Raw genomic sequence first — 22,058 nt, 5'->3', positions numbered from 1 at the left:
CTTGGCTCCTGCAGCGCTAGAGTTTGGAGGGTACGATATACCGGCCGGCTGCAGAGAGGTTCTTGCAAAGGCCAGGACGTCCTCGACCCTCAAATGCTACGGTCACAAGTGGAAGAGGTTCTCTATCTGGTGCCGGGCACAGAAGATCAACCCCCTACGGATTACGGCCCCTCAAGTGCTGCCGTACCTGCTATCGCTGGCAAAGGCTGGACTAGCCCATGCCTCCATTAAGATTCATCTGGCGGCTATCGCTAGATATACCAGAACCACAGGACGGACGTCCCTGTGGTCCCATCGACTGGTAAAAGAGTTTATGAAAGGACTGTTCCGGTCGTTCCCGCCGGTGAAGGCCCCGGCCCCGGCGTGGGAACTTAACGTGGTGCTGACCAGGCTCATGGGTCCCCCATTCGAGCCGATGCACTCCGCACCGATGAAGTTTGTGTCGTGGAAGACTGCATTCCTGGTGGCCATTACCTCCGCACGACGAGTGGGACCGATCCAGGCCCTATCCTGCAAAGCACTGTACTTGACTTTCCATGCCTCGAGGGTGGTGCTTAGGACGCACTCTTCCTTTATGCCCAAGGTGCCGTCGGACTTCCATCTTGACGAGCCCCTGGTGTTACGTGTTTTCTTCCCGTCTCCTTCGTCGCCGGCCGAGAGGACTTTGCACTCGCTGGATGTGGCTAGAGCGCTGAAGTTCTATGTGGACCGCACGAAGAGTTTTCGGAGGACATCACAGCTATTCGTGAACTTTGGACCTGTGAATCAAGGGAAGGCTCTCTCGAAGTCTTCTATTTCCAGATGGCTCTCCGGCTGCATCTTGCACTGCCACCGGTTGGCTACCCGACCGCTGCCAGGCCGTCCGAGAGCCCATTCGACCAGAGCGATCGCTGCTACTATGGCGTTCCTATCTGGTGTGCCCCTGCTGGACATCTGCAGAGCTGCTAAGTGGAGGTCGACGCACACCTTCAAGAGATTCTACTGCGTCGATCAGGATTCCAGGGTCGGCCAAGCAGTGCTGCGCAACCTGTGCTGCGCAACCTGTTCGCTTAAGGTGAGCCTGGTGAGGAGGTAAGAGATGCTTAATGTTGAGTTTTTTGTATTGCTTAATGTTGAGCCTTTTGCCACCCCCCGTGGTTGTGCATGTGTGTACTGCTATGTATTCTTATATTCATGAGCATGTGAATCCATGCCAGACCCCATGCTGGAGAAGGAACAAGTTACTTACCTGTAACTGTTGTTCTCCAGCATGGGTCTGGCATGGATTCACATGCGAACCCTCCCGCCTACCCCTCTGCGGCTCTTCACTTGGTCATACTGCCACTTCACGTGCTACCAAATCTGAAGATGGCTGGCAGAGGCGGGGGCTTAGGGAGATGGCAGTCATTGGCTGTGGTCAGTATGACGCAGAGATCAGTGATTGGTTACTACTACGAAAGACAGATCAGAAACGAAACTGATACTGATTTTTCTTTACCGAGGATTCCCAGCCTGACTGGGTATATTCATGAGCATGTGAATCCATGCCAGACCCATGCTGGAGAACAACAGTTACAGGTAAGCAACTTGTTCCTTTTCCCCTCCAGAGATGGGCCTGGCTGCTCAGTCACACTAACAACTTGTGTAGTGCAGACCTATACCAACAGTTGGTTTACCTAATACCAAGCACATAAGTGTTGTGTAGTCTGTGTTACTACATCAATTCTTACCCAACATAAGGCTAGTGGGGGTTTCCCCTGCTCCCATTAGTCAGTGTAATGGGGGCAGGGTTGTCCTCCTCTTTTGTTAGATGGAGAGCAGGTGTTAGGCAGAGTTTGTATGCAGTACCCTTTGGGACCACTACACACAACTATGACTACAGGTGTAAGCAAAACCAACCTTTGGTATAAGTCTGTACTACAGTTTTTGGTAGCGGAGCTGAGCATCCAGGCTCATCTCAAGAGGGAATGTGAGCTGTAAGGATGTTACACAGAGGTCTACAATTGCAGGTATTCAAATAAACTCTTACACTTAAGGTTTCCAGGTTAAACACTTATTAATTTATTCAACAGTCAGTTATAAAACATTCACTAGAAGGAGGCAGTTAAATATCATACATCAATACACTTCAATACAATACTGGTTAGGTTTGAGGCATTCAAACTACTTTGAAGGAGGAGCAAAATGGCATTCAGAATAATTTGAAGGAGGAGCAAAAAGGAATAGGTTCAGAACCTAAAAGAATTACAATTAGACAGTGCAGATACTTTGAGTTCACCAGAAGAGTCAATTCAATTTAATGGGCAAGGCCAAAGTCAATGGGCTAAAGTTTTCGATAGGTAAAAACAGTTCTGGCAAGTAAACGGTAAAGTCTCTGTAGAAGTTCTTGGAAGTAGTTTGTAAGTAGAAGAATTATACGTTGGGTCACAAGCTGGTGAGGCCTACTAGTTGCATAAGTTTCAAGCACTTTCTCCGCGAGAGGCAAGTACTCTCTCGTTTCACAGTACCTTTCAAATGAAGAAAAAGATGCAGCTGAAGACTCTGTTCCTGGCAGTTCCTGCAGATCTCGCTGTTCCTGTCCTCAGTCATGGGCACAAGAGGGAGGACGTCAGGGGACTCCTTCACTGCACGGGGACTGGTCGAAAAAGCTGCTACTTGGCAAATCTTCAATTCCGGTTGCTGTAGTAAAGCACACAAACTGGTGTCCTCTCCCTGGTTATTCGGTATCCTGCAACATTATGAGGAAAATCCAACCAGCTCTGAGAATGGTATGTAGGTGGCTTACGGGTCTTGTTGATTGGTCCCACCAACTCAAAAGGAGAAGTCGTCCTTGCAGGGCTTCTCTATCGAGATGAATTTAGCGATTCAGACCTGCAGCAGGGCTTCACCGGGCAAACCAACGGTTCAGGCGTTACAGCAGCCGTCCTCTTCAAGCTTGTCTGCCGTTCTTTCATTCCAGTGGTCGATACCGCCTTCCAAGCCAAGAGACTCGCCTTTTATCCAGTTCCGTCCTAGCTGCCACTCACCCAGCAGTATTGCTGTCCTTGCCGAACTTTCAGCCAACCAATCACGCCAGAGTGCATTTGGTTCTCCTAGGAGACTAAGCACAGGGAGTTTCGGGCACCTCCCTCACTTCCTGCCCACCCCAGACACTCTGGTGCCAGAGGCGGTCTTCAGTCCAGAAGCCCGCCCTAGGCGATGGAACAAAAGGGACCAAACCTGGTTTGGCACGTAGAGCAAAACTCTAGAAGGACCTTTCCACAAAGAAACAGTGAAAAAAGAAGACTGTGACCTGTTTTTACAGAGGGGGGACAAACACCATTTTGAAAAACATGGCTCCCGTGATTTAACGCTAGCGGTGTTCGCGGTCGAGAAAAATCATGGTAGTTAGTTGTAAAACCACTGCCACCAGCCATTTCGATAGGAAAGGGTAGCATTTGACTGCTACATGACTATCTAGACACAGGGGATACTAAGTAACACCTCCAGCACTCTATTGTACGATAGGGTGTGCTGGGTCTAGGAATTTAAAGACTAGTAAAGTCCATTTCACTTTACTTACTCTGGGAAACAGTTTATCCCAGAGAAGGTATTTAAACCTTGGGAAGCCTGAAAAGGTTTTCCTGTGCCACTGCACTGAGGTTGCTTTGTGACACACATGAAAACATGCCTATGGAGTTGTCTAACTCCATAACCAAAGAAAACACAAGAGTAAAACATACAATTAAAAGTACAAAGTCCCAAAGTTTAGAAAAGAGCTGGAGGGCTCTAAGGTAGATGTTAGGAATTCTCATAAATGTGCTAATTCTTAACAGCCGGGGACAACATTTAAGAAAAAAGACCCTGCAGCACCAGCTCCCACCCATATAAGGGGAGTCAGCGGCACACACCTGTGTGCCTCTGCAGAGAAAGTAAGTGTGTTGGGGTTGTGTTGGGCGAGCGGGTAGGTGGATGCGGGGCGACAAGTGATCTATGTGATCACTGCACCGCACTCTAATGGAGGTTGACATTTTCGTAGTCGACATTACGGGCGGCGCAGTGATCACATAGATCCCTTTAAGGCTCTATGCTCTTCGAAAATTGTAAGTGAATATTCTCATTGCTTTTGTGTAGCACTCAACTCTGCCTTGCAGCTTATTCAGAGTGAGTGATCAGTGACACAGTAAGAGTCAAATAGGCAGTGAGCGGGGGACACGTTTCATGGGCGTAATATCATCTGGCAATTGGAAGAAGACTTTTCAGCCATTTCAAATGCTTATCTGAAGTTGAAGGATCAATGGAAGCTTAATCTTAAGCTTTGTGGTTGAAAGATCACGGTTGGGTCAAAACCCTTTTTGGCTCTCCTTTTGGTAACGGTTAGCTTTTTCAAAACCATCAGAGGTGAAGGGTTCTCGAATGCCAACGTAAGTAGAACTGTAAATGTTCGACTTAAAAATATTGACTGATCTCTTAGTAACGCAGACAAAGTTGTGGTCAGAACATTAAAGGCCTTATGTTTTTATTGGATCTGACATTGCCTAGTTCAGTCACCATCATAGAATCAGTGTGCGCGGGAGGTGAAGTGCGGGTGTCGGCAACCTGCGGAGAGGGGGCGGCAGCCCCCACATTCCTCCCACACTGTGATCATGCTTGCCGGACTGAAGCAAGTCAATTCTTGGAGCTTTAAGAGTTCCAATCAGGACATGAGGCAGAGTTTGAATCTGAAATGGAGGAAGTCGGAGGCTGGAGTACCTGTGTACTACACTGAGAAACCTGAATGTCTCTCACCCGCTAGACACGACCATCCCTTTTGGATCCAGTTCCTGGCGGTGGACCAGTGCGGGAGGATCATCTGAGTTGGGGGTCTTTGGGGAGTGGTAGTGGGACACCGGAGGGTGAGACACGGTATCCCCTTCCAAATAACACCTTTTCCCCATCCTACCAGGTAGGATACTTAGGAACTCCACCCCCAAACCCCTTTCCCGACATGGAACACTTTCTCACTGACAGACCACTGTGAGCGACAACGGACTAACACCAGAGCTGTATACCTGACATGTCCCAAAACCAGTGGTCAGGCAAGGTCGGGCAATTGTGGATCATTACACACCCAACTTCCATCACACTTCCCCACACAGATAAAAGGCAGAGCACGAAGCACACTCCGAGCGAGGCAAAACACATGAGGAAACAGCAGTTCCAAGATGGCAGTTTAATACAAGGAGAAAGACGGTGAGACCAGAGAGGGTTGCAAGGAGTGAAGTACCCTTGACCTTTAAAGTCTGTTACTTTTGTGAGCCTTGGAAAGTAATAAACCGAAGACCAGGAACTAAGGCTGATCAAACTTGCACAGTGTGTCTGAGGTACCCAGGGCTCTCCTGCATCGATAACCCAGGCAGGGAGGAGCAATTGCCGCCGTGGTACTGTCCTTGGCTCCTACAACAAAGCGGCCTGAGAAAAGACAGCACAGCCGGTGAGTCTGAGAGACTGATACCAAACCAGCTTGTGTTTTGAACCAAGGTTGCAAGCAGCAACTTAGTTTGTGAGGTGTTTACAAAGAGCGACGCAAATATAATTGGAAACCAAGAGGAGTAGTTGAACTTCATAATTGAACTTTGAGAGGCCAAGAAAAGATACCGTACCCAGTGGTCCGGTGCCATGTGGGGGCTCATTCGAAAGTCTGTTAGATATCCAACTGATGCTGAGTGTGAGAAAAAGGAATATTGAGATCGAAGTGGTCATGCAATGGGCCAAGCTAAACCCTGTGCTAATTCGAAAGTCTTCAATAGTTTAATGCACATCACCATTGGTCCGAGCCCGGCTGAGGGAGACTAATTGAGTGGATGAAAGGGATCTGAGCCCGGCTGAGGGGGATCCAGGGTTAACGCCCACATTGAATACTGGGAAAAGAACGTTTGCGTGTTGCGTTTTTACCCCAGGCCCTCCTAGTCCAGAGACTTGCCAGAAGTAAAGAGACTTAAACACAGAAGGTCTTGAACTGTGAAAATGGAGCTGTATCCTCGTGCTGCAAAAGCCAGTGTGCTTTGCTCGAGTGAACCACCTTGCCCTGTGCTGAAAACATGGGAAAGGGAGGCCAGTGACCCAAACATCCTGATATATCATTTTGTGAACAGTACCCCCACATTATTTGTATATTAGTGGTAAGGATTGGCAATCGTTATTTTGAGTATAAGCCCTTTTATTTTGGCAAGACTCCACTAGGACTGCAATATTATGATTTGTTGTAGCGTGCTCCCATCTGTAGTTTTAGGTTTATATGGGCGTTTAGCACACCCTTGCGAAAGTTCAATAAACAACCTTGACCTGTGATCTGTCCTACTCTTGATACCATGCCTTTCTTACATCACTCACTGTCCTGGTGCGCCAAAACTGAAAGCAGCATGGCAAGATTGCTCATCCTGGGTGTTGTGCTCCGCTTCCAACTTTGTCCCAGATTGCAGGACCAACAAGCATCAGCAAGGGAGGTAACATCTGGATTGTGATGTCAGAAGTGCTGTAGTCCTGTATTACTGCAATATTGAAAACACTGTCCTCTGGGCTTTTTTCTTTTCGGCTATTCATTGCAGTGAGACTCTTTACGAACTCCATCAGTACATTTTCATTATCCCACTGTGTGTCTACTAATCATCCGGGTGTGTTTCACTCAGTCTGCTGGTTATCCATCATGGAAGCACCTCTCACCCAGGAACTTGTCCAGGAACCTGTGGATGCATCCACACTTTTCCCTGCATTTGGACCTGGGCCTGGTCTGGGATTTGGCTTTGGCCTCGGCCCCAAATGGAAAATTCGGACCCTAAAGAGCAAATGGCAGATGCCTAATACAATTACTTTGGTTCTCCCAGGCACTGCCGACTCAGCGGACTCCAGTGTAGCTGAAGCTGCTGGCTTTTTTGGGAATGCCCATTTGTCAATTGGTGAAATCCAGCAGTTTTTGGGCACACCCAGTGCTCTTAATAGTTTAATGGAGGCGGGCTGGGGGTAACCGCTTACAGATACGAATGGCACTACTGAAGACAGACTCCTTGCACGTGTCCCAATAATATGCAAAAATAAAGTAAACTCCCGTCTGGGGAATGAGACCAGGAGATGAGTTGCAAGGATAACACATTTTATATAATCATAAAAATTGGCAGCAAAAAACTCTGCTGTCCGAGAGCGCTCTGCCGAAACATTACACGGGCAACACATTTAAAAAGGCACATAGCATCACTGATATCATGACTAGGGTGCACATTCTAGCATCAGATTGGTGAGGGGCCTATGTAACAGTTGATACTATAAGGGAAACAAGATAATTGGCCGCCGTCTCTCCGTTGGTCTTGGCACACGTGGGTCAGCTGGGCTCATCACTGCACTCTGAAGGTCAGGGCAAAGGAGCACACATCTATCTAAACAGGAACTGATAATGCAAAAATAATGGCGCACATAAAATCTTGCACGATTAGGGGTACTTAGGTCACATGAGCTAATATATTGGCATTCTAACCGCTACACTTTGGATTTTCTTTGATACCGCAGTCTCTGCACCCAGGTGCCCACCCCATTGGTTTGATATGCCATCTGCCTCGTTTGGGTACTCCTGTTATAGGTAGACGTGTGTTGCTTTTTGGGGAGAAGATATTGCCACACAGGATTAGGGCTGCGGTGGGGGTCCTTGAGTGATCGGGGCGCGGGAGGGTCAGATGGTTATCAGCATGAAAGGAACTGGGAGGGGTCAGAGCTGGTGGGCTCTGGCCTTGCAGGGTGGGGGTTGAGAGGGCACAGTTTAGGGGAGATGGATGGGCACTTGGGCTTATGACTTGTCACTGTCTCACGCTCTCCACAGAGCACATGCTTTCAGAAATGATACTACGGGATTGTAACAAGGCATGGCTCGGCTTCCGTGAGAACAAGGCTCGCGCTGAGATAGCAAGGGGCAGGCAATGGTGTGGGCTGGCTGTGTGAGGTGCTGGGGTTGGGAGAGCTGCATTTCTGCAGAGATGGATTTTCAGGCCTAGTACGATGGCGGTGGGCCTAGTTGCAGGGCTAAGAGCTATAGTGTAGGTGTTATTTTCTATGGGATGTGGTGCACCAGGATGCTGCGGGGGTTATTGCATATGCTATGTTCCTGGAGTGACGCAAGGGGGTGGGGGCAAGGATTGTCTCCTTCCCAACGCTACTCGGGTTGCTAAAATACCTGTCACCCGAACCTGAACAACTGCTGTTGACCCGGGTTTTGAGTGCAGAGGGTGGGGGGGGCGCGGGTGGGAGTGTTACCCGTCGATAGCTGACCCGTTTTACAGGCTTAACAGGATCAACAATCGGACCAACAATTGTGCCCAGGGGTTCTCCTTAGTGACTTCGGCCCAGCAGCCCCGACTCTAACCCCTGCACTCAGCACCCTCGGAACAAGGCAGAATGAAACTCTTGCTGCTCCCCTTCTCATGATTGGTAGGTGGGAGGGCCAATGCACTCCGGCTCAGACATAATCTTGCCATCAAGTGGGCGGGGAGGGGGGCACGTCACCACCCACAACTCACAGGTGAGTTGTCTACCTGTTAGGCAAAGTGTGCATGCAGTACCCTCTTGGAACACTACAAACAACTCTGACTACAGGCATAGGAAACCCAACCTTTGGTATAAGCTTGTACTACAGTTTTGGTAGCTTGTTGAGCAGCCAGGCTTATCTCAAGTGGGGTCAATGTGAGCTGTAGTGGAGTTACAGATATTTACAGTTAAAAGTATTGAAATAAACTCTTACACTCAAGGTTTCTTGAATGAACAATTATTAATGTGTCAGTTAGAATAAGCCTTCAGAAGAGAGCAAATATAAAAGTAACACTCAAATACACTTAATGAAATACAATCTTAATATCTGTAAATCAGTAGATACCCTTTTGGGATGGCCCACAGACACTACCTACACCCTCGGGTGACTTCAATTGCTAGGCTGCTGGGGACATTAATATATCGCATTTGCATTTAGAATCATATAGTAATACGTCAAAGGAACATAAGAGACCACAAATATTAAGTGGCAAATACTTTCAGATCCCCCCCCCAATAAGTCTTTCAGTGGAAGAGGCTAAGCCAAAGTAAATAGGCAAAAGTCTATATGAGCTGAAGCACTTTGTAGGTAAGTAGCCTGTCTTTGAACAGTGTTTTAGAAGCCTTTAAAGAAAGGAAGAATCAAATGTAGGGCCACAAGCTGATTAAGCTCTTCAGTAATAGAAAATGCAAGCAACTCTACAGTAAGAGGTAAGTTCTTTCAGATTTTACATTACCTTTTTAGAATGAAGAAAAGTGCAGCAGATCACTCCTGCAGAGCTGCACAAGAACAGATCTCGCTGTTCCTGGGCCTCAGTTGTGGGGACAAGAGGGAGGACTTCTGGGGACTCCTGCAATGCGACAGTCGCCGCTCGCAACCAGCAATCATCAATTCAGTGGCTGTTCAGTGTTTCAGCTCCTCGCGTCTACCACAAATGGCAACACTGCAATTCCTGGCTGTCTAGATGGACTTTCCTTGCTTGTGGTGAGGGAGCTCAGGCTTGGTTAGTCCTGCTTCCTGGGAGTCCATAGGATCCTGGAGCTCTAGGCCAGCTTAAAAGCAACGCACACAATCTGGTGTTCCTCTCCCTGGCTATACAGTTTCCAGCAGTAAATCTGTGGAAATTCAACCAGCTCCGAGAGGATGTCCAGGTGGATTACTTTGGAGTTGATTGGTCCCACCAACTCAAAGAGAGAAGTCGTCCTTGCAGGGGCTTCTCGTCGATATGAATTTGCAGTTTCAGCACAGCAGCAGGGCTTCACCGCGCCAACAAATGGTCAGGAGTTGCAGCAGGCGTCCTCTTCAAGTTCTTGTTTGGTTCCTTCGTCCAGTGGTAGAGACTGCCTTCCAAGCCAAAAACCTTTCCTTTTATCCATTCATTCCAGCCTAGCTGTAAGTCACCCAGCAGGGTGGCTGTTCTTGCAGACAGTCAGCCGGCCAATCACAACAAAGTGCATTTGGGTCTCCCAGAAGACTAAGCACATGGAGTTTCAGGCACCTCACTCACTTCCTGCCTACCCCAGACACCCTGGAGCCAGAGGCTGGCTTCACTCGTGTACCCCGCCAAGGGCAAAGCAGACAATGGGACCAACCCTGGTTTGGCGCAGTGTAAATCTCAAGAAGGACCTTTCCACAAAGAAATGGCGAAAAAAGACTGGGGCCATTTTTACAAATATCGACCCTTGGGTGCTTTACTGCAGCTGCGGACACCATGGTGTAAATGCACACCATGGTAGTTAAAACAAAACTACTGCCACCAGCCATTGAGTGAGAAAAGGGTAACATAAAAGATTTTCTGATGTTCGTTAATCTGCTTAGAATCACATGCTGTGCATATGGTCCGACATCCAGTGGTAACCGCTGGGTATTGCATCTTGCCTTTCGGAGACCAAATGGGGACATTGGCATAGGCGTGTCTGTAACACTATCCCTATTGTGACGTGTAGTGTACCCAAAATCCCTCATGCGCCAAGGTTCCTCAGATTGGTTTTTCCCGGCCAGAGAACTGGTCGCCCTATAGCGGAGCACTTAATTGGAGACATTGTTTATCTTTTACCCCTTAAGTCACTTGGACAGCGATACAAGCAACTTAGTCGAAGACTGCGGGAAGTTTTGACAGCGGTGGATTTCGGCACCTAAAATCCGGCGGCTGAGCCATCCACGTAGCCGGGCCCTCTGGCCGGCCTACACAGTAGGGAGAGTGGGGTCGGGGTGGCCATGTCTTTAGTTAAGTCTCTCCTCTTTCCCCCTCTTTGCCCTCTAGGTCTGGTCATCTTTGTCTATACCTTTCGCTATGGCAAGGACACCATTTAGGTTCTGCCCTAAGTGTAGGGTCAGGTACCCGTGGAAAGACGAACACAGAACTCATAATTCTTGTCTACCCCTAGATCACGACGAGAAGCAGTGTGCAGCTTGGAAGCTCCTTTGGCCTAGACCCTTAAGGAGCGCTGTGTAAAGCAGTGGGCTGCGTATACGGTATGTCACAATCTGACCCCCCCCCCCACACCCCCCACTGCCACACCAGTCAGTAACGGGGGCAGTGATTTTGACCAGACATCTGTCGGATTTCATCGACCTTGAGTCGGACGCTTTTAGGTCCGCCACGCCCGTCCCCGATCCCTCTAGGCCTGATGTAAGTCTCGCTTCGGGGACAACACCTGGCAACAAGGGCGTAAAGAAACCACACACTAAGCACACAACCCCATCACCGATTTTGACGGTTCCGTCGAAAAAGGTGAAAGCGCCAACAGGACTGCCAAAGATTTCGACGGAATCCTCTGATCTGGTAGATCAGCAGCCTTTCCCGCATCCGCAGCAGCGTCTTGCGACTGGGCACTCCAAAGCTAAGGGCGCTACCTCTAAATCCGGTTTGGACGCCAAAGCGCGATCTGGTGCTCCCTAAGGCCCCGATAGGCCCGAAACCTAATCCTAGGCCTCCTAGCCTGTCCGTGGATGAAAAATCTACCGCTAGGCCCTCTGGCGCCACGGTAGGCAGTAAATCTACTGCTGACCCATTGACTCACGCCGATTCGGCAGAGATTGAGGATAGTTTCGCGAGGATTACTTCGGAGCGTGGGTATACGCCTAAGACACCGTCGACATCCATGGAGCGTGCTGCGGACGTGTCTAAAGACACGCCATGGTGCCTCAGTACGCGCAAAACCTACAAGGACAGTCGGGAGCCTCTGTCCAACACCTTTGGTGAAAAATGTCGACACCAACGAGCAGAAGGCGTCGTTTTTCCACCTTTTACCCCTTCTGTTTCATCTAAAGTGGAGCGGGGAAAAGTTTGAAGGATGCATGGACTGTCTAGAAAGGATTGTCTCGCGTTCGGAACTTCCTTCCCCTAAGAGATCTTGTGAAGACCCTCTTTTGAGGGTGGCTTCACGTGTCTATGAAAATCTTGACTCTCAAGACCCTTCGGCTTCTGTCCACCATGAAGATGTCATCCAGATGGACACTTACCAAGACATCTATGACGAGGAAGAAGACCCTTCCTTCCTGCGAGACTACCCTGATGACCAGGCGGATGCCATGGGCAACTGGGAGGAGACCTAGCAAGTGGTGACGGAGCCATGGGTGCTCCCTACGCAATATCAGGACACTGATGTCCTATGCCTGAATTCCCCTCCCACCACTCCAGCCTGTCGGGCCTCGCATGTCGACAATCAAATGGCTTTCAATGCCATCTTAAGAAAGGCAGCAGAGCACTTTAAAATTACCGCCTATGAGGCGGTACCCGAACAAGATTTTGTGGAGGACATTCTCAAAGAGAAACCCCCCTCAAGCCAAGCCATTCCTCTCCTAAACTCTGTTAAAAGAAGGTTGGCCCCCTCCCTTATCACGCCAGCATAGACTTGGGCAGTGAATCAAAGAGAAAAAACTTTTTCGGCCAAAGGCCACGCCACCCCGACTCCTTGGTAGTCACTACCACCCGGAAACAGGCAGGGGTACCCCTTGCTACAGGAGAGGCACCTCCGGATAAAGAATTTAAAAGGTTGTACACCTTAGGTAAACGTGTTACTTCGGCAGCTGCATACACCACAAGCATAGCGAATAACACTACGCTGCTTGCCAGTTATGTAAACGCACAATGAAACCTTGTACAAGAAGGTCTCCAGGAGGTTCCTGAACCCGCTAGGTCCAGACTTCTCACCATCGTGGTCGAGGGCAGGCAAATCGGAATATAATTAAAAGCACTCTAGACACTGCTGAGACGGCAGGCAGGTCCCTGGCCCAGGGCACACTAATCAAGCGGCACACCTGGCTCCGCAACTCGGGGTTCAAGCCTGAAACACAGGCCGCTCATATTAATAAACTCATAGAGGCCAATCTCTTTGATAAAGCGGTCGACGAAGCTCTGGAGACGGACAAGAATGAGCATGAGACCCTTAAGTCCTTACAACAGATAAATCCGAAGCCTTCCCCCAGAGGGGTTGGCGGTTCTCGACGGTCCTTTTGAGGCCAATCCCATGCAGGTCAAAACAACAATACGGGAAACTTACTCTGGACAAGCATCCGGAAGCCCTCCCAACTACCCACCTAGTGGTAAACGTCGCGGCAGAGGCAAAGGCCCCAACCCCAGAGAAGCCGCAACCCCTGGTCAGAAATGACCAACGGATCCAGGTCCCCTTCCATGTCACCCCGGTCGGGGGGCGTTTAACAACTTTCCTCGCGGCATGGGAGGGGAGAACTTAAAGACGGTCGCCCATGGGTACTGCGTGGAATTCGCCGGACCACCACAGTTCAGACCGCCATGTTCACGCCTCTCGCCGGACCATCTGCAGATCCTGAATCAAGAGGTGGAAGCGCTTCTGGAAAAGGACGCCATAGAAGCTGTCCCTATTCTTCAGGTAAACAAGGGTATTTATTCAGTATCCTTCCTTGTACCCAAAAAAGACCTCACCATGCGCCCTGTTCTAGACCTGCGCCCAGCAAACAAATTTATAAAACCTCAAAAGTTTTGTATGGTAACGCTACAGGAAGTGATCCCACTGTTGAAACAGGGGGACACATGGCAACATTGGACATGAGATGCATACTTTCATATTTCAATGTTGCCAGCGCACAGGAAATATCCAAGGTTCATGATAGAGGACAGGCATTACCAATTCAAGGTGCTCCCCTTCGACATTGCCTCGGCGCCAAGGGTGTTTACAAAGGTCCTGGCAGTAGTGGCAGCACACCTACACAGACTATCCGTCCCGGTTTACCCTTACCTCAACGACTGGCTCGTAACGGGTGACTCTTACGACACATGCTTTTTGAACACCCAGAAGACCGTAGACCTTCCGTTTAGTCTGGGATTCTCGATCAGCAAGCAAAAGTCTAGTCCCCATTCAAGTAAAACAATTTCTGGGGTCTCTAATCCGGACGAAGGACGGCCTCGTCTTCCCCTCCAATGAGAGGGTTCAGAACATACTTTTGCAGATCCCTCAATATGTAGCCAGTCGGGAGGTGACGGTACGCAAGGCCATGCCGCTGCTAGGTATGATTGCGTCATGCATATACTTGGTTCCCCACGCATGCCTGCGTCCCATGCAAGAGTGACTCAACAGCCAGTGGTATCAGGCCAGCGGACAATGGGAAGATCTGGTAGTTGTCTTGCTAGCCCTCGTTCTCTCTCTACAGTGATGGTCGAGGCAAAACCTCTCGAAGGGGGGGGGGGGTAATCCTTCACCACACCCACAGTGGAAGCCACTCTCACGACAGACTCCTCTCTCACGGGGTGGGGGGGGGCTCACCTGCTTCAGCAGACAGTGCATGGAGGGTGGTCCCCACAAGTAGCATCCAACCATAGAAATCTGCTAGAGCTATTAGCAAAGTTGAAGGCACTAAAAGCCTTTCAGACTCCATTACAAGGCAAGACCGTTCTGGTTCTGACACAGCACCACAGCCATGTATTATAAAACAAACAAGGGGGCACACTCTCTCCAAGGCTATCCAAGCTGTCCTAAAACATTTGGATGTGGGCTCTCAAACACAAGATGTTTCGGTTGTCCCAACACGTTCCAGGGGAACTCAATTTTCTGGCAGACGTGCTCATCAGAGATTTCCCACTGCCCGTAGAATACGAATGGCGTCTGCACGAAGACATAGTCTCCAACGTCTTCGCAGAATGGGGCTTCCCAGAGATCGACCTGTTTGCAATTCAGGAGAATGCCCAATGCCAAGACTACGCCTCCAGGTACCTCCAGAACCGCTCTAAGGGGAACGGACTCTGGATAACATGGTCAGGGAAATTAGTCTATGCTTACTGCTTCATCCCCCCCCCGCCCACCTCCTGGGACTCCGCCACTCAACAAGATGGTGCACAAGATGCACCAGGAACCAGTCACCATGATTAGTGGCCCCCTTGTGGTCCGGCCAACCCTGCTTCGCTCATCTAATGGAAATGTCCCTCTCCCCACCAGTACTACCCTGCCTGTACAACATGTATCAAGACAGGGGGGGGGGGGAGACCCTACACCCATGCCCACAAACTCTGAACTTAGCAGCCTTGCTCCTGAGGTCCTAGAGTTTGAACACCTTCAGCTCCCTCCGAGATCATGGACATACTCACGGAATCTAGGAAACCTAACACCTGCTATTGCTATTCCAGTAAAAGTAAACGCTTTGTCATCTGGTGTAATTCCAAGGGCGTCAATCCCATCAATTGCTCATCCCCGCACATTGTGCTGTACCTAACTTATTTGTTAGACGCAGGACTGGACTTCAATTCCCTAAAGGTTCATCTTGCTGCTCTCTCAGCCTACACCACGTCACAACAGAAGGTGTCATGGTGAAAGATACCTGTTATTAAGGCGAACTACAGGCCCTTTCTGTTCCAGACCCTTTTGTTACAGTCCACAGGGATAAGGTAGTTCTGCGGACTCATCCCAGATTTGCGCATAAATTCATCTTGAAGTTCCATGTGAACCAATCGATCGAACTACTCACTCTCTTGTAGAATCCCACTAAACAATGCAGAAAGAAGTCTACACACACTAGATGTGCGCAGGGCAGTCGTGTTCTACCTGGAAAGAACGCAACCACTGAGGAAAACAAACCAATTTTTCATTTCAGTGGCAGCTGGCAGAGAAGGGGTTCCTGTCTCTAAATCGGCTATCTCAAAGTGGATTGTCAAATGCATCACACTGTTTCTCTCTTGCTAAGAGAGAACTGCCCTTCAAGCCTAGAGAGCACACTCTACTCAGGGCACTGGGGCTTCCATAGCATTCATTGCAAATGTTCCCCTAGAGTCCATTTGCAAAGCGGCAACCTGGAGTTCTGTACACACCTTTACAAAACACTATTGCCCACTCATTCTAGATCTGACTCGCTGGTGGGACAAGCAGTATTAAGACATCTTTTCTCTACTGTTCCTTCTCATAACCCAACTCCAGGTACTGCTCGCTATAATCTATGCATAGCATGTGATTCTAAGCAGATTAACAAACATCAGAAGACATGCATTACTCACCGTAATAGCCTTTTTAATGATTGTATCTGCTTGGATTCACATGCGCCCTCCCTGCCTCCCCGCTCCGGGTGGAAGGAACATAGACGTCTTTCTACTTTCTCTCTTCATGCACTCACTCACAATAGCCATAGGCTCCCTTATGGCAGAAAAAATACAATCGGAGGGACCTCTGTGCGTGAGGGATTTTGGGTACACTGCACGTCACAATAGGGATAGTGTTAGACACGCCTATGCCGTTGTCCCCTTTCGGTCCCCGAAAGATGAGATGCAATACTCTGCGATTACCACTGGATGCCGGACCATATGCACAGCATGTGAATCTAAGCAGATACAATCAGAAATGCTATTACGGTGAGTAATGCATGTCTTACATGAGAAGCTAGATAAATGAGTGGAAAAAAGGGTCTCGCTCTCTCCAGGTTAATAAAATAAAGTCCTCAAAATCCAGCAAAGTTGCTGGGGGTTTCTAAGGTGGAGGGAATTGGCACGTTTCTGAGAATTCTCCCTAACTCTACCCAACCCTCTTGCCCACCAGTTGTACGTGTGGATAGTGAGCTTGTGGGAACCCTGGCATGCATACCAGTGGCAACCAATGTAGCCCTGCTGGACACTCTGCTCAGCCCACCATGTAATTCTAAGGAATTGGCTTGTGCCACCCCTGTGCAACAAGGGGAGGGGGGTTTAGGGGCAAAGGATTGTTGTTAGAGCTGTAGTTTAGTTCTGTCTGAACTTCTGTTAATAACAAAGCTGCTTTTGTCCCTAATGGAAGTTGCCGGAAAGAGGGTAGAAGCGGGGAAATCGCTGGTTAACCATGGAGGCGAGAAAGGGGCCTTGATTAGTTTAAATGACCTGAGGACCGCTGAACCTCTTGTCCATGAATCATGCATGAACTCCCCTCATATATAAGCAAGGGCGCTAGTGGGCTTTAAGTGCTCAAATTGGCAAAAGGACTTCCTGTAAATCAGCACCACTTGGTCAAGACCCCAATAGGACCCAACCTCTTGCTCTGTTCTCAGCGAGGCTGACCCACAGCCCGCAGGTAGATATAACTCCTAGGGTAAACTGGATACATGTGAAGGCAACCAATGTGCAGGCCCACAAGTCGTCAAATCTATCTGACACATGTTTGAGGCTCTCTTCACCCCAGACCATATTTCTGCATTAAGTTCCCAAACCAACCTCAAAGCGGCAAGAACCAAGGGAAGCACTCCAAAATAAATATTTACATTGCCGTCGCTCAGTGCAGGGATAACTTATTTTAGGATGGGACACAGCTAACTCAAGGTAAGTAAAACCTATTTACTTTTTAAAGGAGCCATCAGCAACATAAACCTGGTCGAAGGATTCCTTTGTCATGCAGATGAAAGACAGGACACTGGAGGGGATATTGCAGCAGGGATCAACCGAGTAGGCTCCAGGCAAGAGTTTCTTCACGGCTGGATGCGGCTAAGTGGCTTTGGCACCCTTTTCAGGAGACAGGAGCTGACTGAATAGCGCAGGTCAAATTCACGTCACTTGCAAGGTCCAGCACTCTTAAGGGGTGTTTTTGGAATCGATTCATGTCTCTGGAGGCCCTGTAGGATGCCACCAAAGTTTCAGCTCGATTCAGAAGACTGCACAGCACACTGGCTCGAGGTCCCAGGGTTTTGGGGTATTGCAGTCCCACAAGGTCACAGCACGACATGGGATGGCTCAAAATGCAGGTCTTCATGTGTCTAGTGGCTCTCACAAGGCTCTGCGTTGGAGTCGTCGTTTTCGCAGTCTCCAGGTCGCTTGTAAGGAAACGTAACAGCAGGCGCTGGTTACACAGCAGACTCTCTGGTCGCTGGAAATCGCTGCAGGTCTTGCTTCTTAATCTTCCTCTTGGGTTTCAGCTCCAGTGGTCAATTTCCTCTTCAACTTCCAGGATATGAAATGATATTTTATTTGCATCCCGCTTGTACACAAGTGTTTCAGAGCGGATCGTTTATGCAGGTACCCAGCCAGTCTCCCAGTTAGAACTGGATTCTCGCAGACAAAGGGCTGCAGAGTGTTGGACTTCTCCCTCCCTTCTTGCCTTCAGACACTCTGGAGCCTGGACTGGCTTGACCAAGGCCTCCTGCTGAAGATAAAATTGACACAGGGTTTTTCCCACCCTGGAGGTTAGGGAAAGGAACAAGAACGGGCAAGCAACACTAAAATGGCAAAAAGACTAGCCATTTTGGTAAAATGAGCACCCATGGGTGCCTTTACCAGTGCTGTAGAAACAACCTGCGGTAAAAGTGCACCAAATTCATTAAAAGGTTCACTGGCACCAGCCATTAAAGGTATGCTTGTCACTGTAACGGAAATGTTTAAACTGAGAATGGGGATAAATTATATCTCCCCAGCACTCCACATAAGGTGGGTTATGCTGATCTTACCTAAATAGAGTTTAGAGCTGATAACCTATCCTTTCTATTCTTGGGTACTGTAGTTCTCACAAGGTCAGTCAGAGAAAGTAAAAATGGAGCCCAAACGGCAACCCAGCAACTATCGGCAGTTTATGTCAAAAGTTGTCAGAGAATAAAATTAAAAGGACACTATGGAGAGTCTTAATAATGGCACCCATAAAAAGAGTAATAGATTCTGTGAGGATGGAAAAAGGTTCCCATTCACTGAGGCATAGGGAAAAATAATCCATCTGTAAAGCAAAAAAGTTCTGGGGTTGACACTGATCAGGAAGATTTTTTTCATTGATTGAAAATCTTACCTAACAACGCCCTTCACAGTATTTTTACGACTGTCATTTTTATACCCACACAAAGACCCTTAGCACAGCAGTGCCTATTCATTAGTAACTCTACAAAGTACATGGAATTTTGCTGTATCTCCTGCACATATTGTTATGGGGGTTAATTAGGGTAACCAACCTTTCCTTATGCCTTGCTCACCGCATGTGATTTTAACCAATCTGACATTTCTTTCCATCATATGCATCCCTTTATATTTTGCCACTTATTTCTTTTTCTAGTATGAATTTTCTTTTAACCAGCTCAATCCACAAGAATTTAATAGACCTTGTATCAGGTGGAAAGACTGTGTGATGTTACTTCCTGTAATGTCATTGGGCGTGTGGGGTTCAAAAGGAGGCTGAAGTAAACTTGCGTATCCTGTTTTATTTAGTAAAATGACACCACTGGCTTGCAGCACAGTAGCCAACAGATGCCTGATAAATGTGTTCAGTGCAACACGCTTTTTTTTTAAATATAATGCTTATATCCCAACCTGTTTTTCCTGCCATACTGTTCATCTTTTCCCATGCCTTTACTCCAAGCAGATATTGTGCGGCTGCTGACACAGGGTGGCGGATGCCTCGATTGGGTAAAACCCCTTGAGCCTCCTGACCTGCTTCGGAGGTCCAGAAGCCCTCCGAGTCACCATGGCTGCAGGTGCCTGTGATGTCTTATTCTTATCCTACGCTTTCCTCCTTGTCCTCTCAGGGTATCCTGCGCACAGCGGACACTATAAGGAAGTTTCAGACTGTACCAGCTCAGACTGGTCAGGCCTCTCCGCTACTGCAGTACTTTGGGATCTTGTTGGATCAAGGGCAGTTGAACAAGTTTGAATCCATGGAGCTCTGCCGCCCGGTCCTGCAGCAGGGACGAAAGCAACTTTTGGAAAAGTGGCTGAAGGAAGACAAGGTATGCGACTTAAAGCTAGGGAAGGGGGTGCTGAAAAGAAGCCATACCTCTCAATGCTCTGCTTCAAGGATGGTATGGCCTCATGGAAGTGATTTGTGGCCATACCTGCCAGCATTATCTATTCCATTCGTGAGACACTAGTCGAGTTCTGGTTTTAACCTTTCATTTTGGGGTCTTTCGGTCTTGGTTTATAATGCTGAATTCCCAGAATACAAGTACCAGAAGGCTTAGTTAAAACCAGGACTGGACTCGTGTTTACCGAATGGAATGTATAACGTTGGCATGCATGTGCTGTGCACTGCAGAACATATGGAAGACTGGATTTCTTGTTGAGATGTATCTTGTGCAGAAAAATGCAGTATTTATTAAAAGCTCACATAGTCTGAATATGCAAACTACTCCAGACTTCTTTAGAAAAATGTGTTGTGATCACTCTGAGAAAGTGCTCGAAAGTGCTCAAAAATGTTTAAAGTTTGCAGAATTCCCACAGAAGTAAAATAAAATTCAACTGTTTGCAAGTTAATCAAGAACATTCTGCAAATATTGTGCAAGAAAACATCTACATTAGACAAAATGGTAACATTAAGATGCATTTTAAATTCGTGTGGAAATGCAAGTCAAAGTAAACTGTTTTTTAAAATACATTGCACTTGTTAAAGATGAATATGTATTCATAAGGGTTTTTCATTTCTTTTTGGTTCCAGTTAGTTTTTCTGAAGTCCCACTAAGGTCTTCACAAAACCATACAACTGAGGCAGTACAAAACTCCACTCTTAGTATAAGGCTGTACCACCTGAGTATTTGGTAGTGTAGATTGATCAGCCAGGCTTATTTTAGGAGGGAGAGAGGGCTGTAGGAAAGTACAAAGAACATGTAGCATACAAACTGTTCAACAGAAACACTTGTACCCAGATGTATTATTAAAAATAAAGGTTAATTATAGATTCAAATAGGCCAAGGTAAATCTTGGTGGGTAAGTACTTGGTCATAGAATCATAAACACAATATAAAAACACAACACAATGCTTGAAGGCACACAGACCAAAGCAAAGACCTTGTTCGCAATCATTAACAGTATTTTTAGGCAAGTCTGACATAATCATACACATTTAGAATAGAACACACCAATTCAGGCGAGTAAAACCACAAGTTAATTTTAGCTTGCTTGCCATAATTCAAGGGTAGTAGACCCTGCCAGTCATGCAGTGACAGTCAAGGAATTGCATAGTAAACCATCCCTGTTACCAGGATACTTTTCTGAATAGTGGAACACACATTAATGGAACAAATCTATGGTACTTATTTAGAATGGCCGGTAGGTATAACCCAAGGTAGACTTATTCTAAACAGGCTACACAGCAAGTTGGGGGAAGCAAGACTCAATTGGTAACTTATACACTTATATTCTGGAAGAAATAGCTAGGTGAAGCACAAAACATTACTTTTGGGAAGAGGGGGACCCAATTCAAAGGTGAGTAGAGTAACCTTATTTCTGATGTTTGTTAATCTGCTTAGAATCACATGCATAGGTCCGACATCCAGTGGTCACTGCGGAGTATTGCATTTTGTTTTTCGTAGTCGAAAAGGGACGTCGACAAGGCGTGTCTGAAATACTATCCCTATAGTGACGTGCGTTGTACCCACAATCCCTCACGCGTCGAGGTCCCTCAGATTGTTTTTTTCCGCCCAGCTACTGGTCGCCTTTACGCGGAGCTCCTCGAGAGACATTGCAGATTTCATCTCCTCGACCTTTGGTCGTTTTCCTATTTAATATATAACACATCGATCCCTCCATCGACGCAGTTGTGAAGCTGTCTCCGCCGAGAAAGATCTTCGACGGAGGGGCCGAGCAGAGGAGATCCTTCGGCATTGCCGAACACGTGGCCTGGCCTCACAGGCCAAATACAGTAGGGAGAGTGGGGTCGTGGGACATCTCTGGTTCTTTTCTGAGAATGCCTTTCCTTTTCCCCTTCCTTTCCCTTGGGGTCGTTATCACGATTTATTGCCTCGGCTATGGAGAGGACACCCTTTAGGTTTTGCCCGCTTTGCAAGGGCAAGTTTACTTGGAAGGACAAGCATTCACGGTGTAACCGCTGCTTGCCCCTCGATCACAAAGAGGAGGGTTGCACGGCTTGTCGGCTTCTTAAGCCAAAGACTCTAAAAGACCGTAGGGTCAAGAGGTGGGCGGCCTACGCTATGTCGAAGGCCGGGTCTTCACCCGCCGCTGCTACCACCGACAGTGATGAGGAATGTGATAACACGACCTCCGCTACGGAAGTCGTAGACCCCTCTAAAGAGCGCTCGCGCTCTTCGTCGTCTGTCCCCGGCCCCGACGGGCTCGGCTCACGCCCTGCTTATGGGGATGAACACTCCGGCGACACTGACGCACACGATACCACACAACCCATGGCTCTTCTTCGTCGAAGAA

The 22,058-nt window shown here is 48.1% G+C and overlaps 1 protein-coding gene across 2 annotated transcripts in view; it reads left to right on the top strand.

Moving 5' to 3' along the window:
- The window catches only part of CLTCL1 (clathrin heavy chain like 1), an 804,099-nt gene that overhangs the window by 282,998 nt on the left and 499,043 nt on the right, over positions 1–22,058 (top strand). For both annotated transcript variants that reach the window (XM_069619951.1, XM_069619950.1), the window contains exon 8: positions 19,430–19,630. In XM_069619951.1, coding sequence (XP_069476052.1) covers positions 19,430–19,630 — 201 coding nt within the window. The remainder of the gene's footprint in view (positions 1–19,429; positions 19,631–22,058) is intronic.

This window comes from Ambystoma mexicanum, chromosome 10 (genome assembly GCF_040938575.1).
Source record: "Ambystoma mexicanum isolate Mex_15411 chromosome 10, UKY_AmexF1_1, whole genome shotgun sequence".
Lineage (NCBI taxonomy): Eukaryota > Metazoa > Chordata > Amphibia > Caudata > Ambystomatidae > Ambystoma > Ambystoma mexicanum.
Note: the sequence above shows the minus strand (reverse complement) of the source record. Positions and strands in the feature narration are given on the sequence as shown.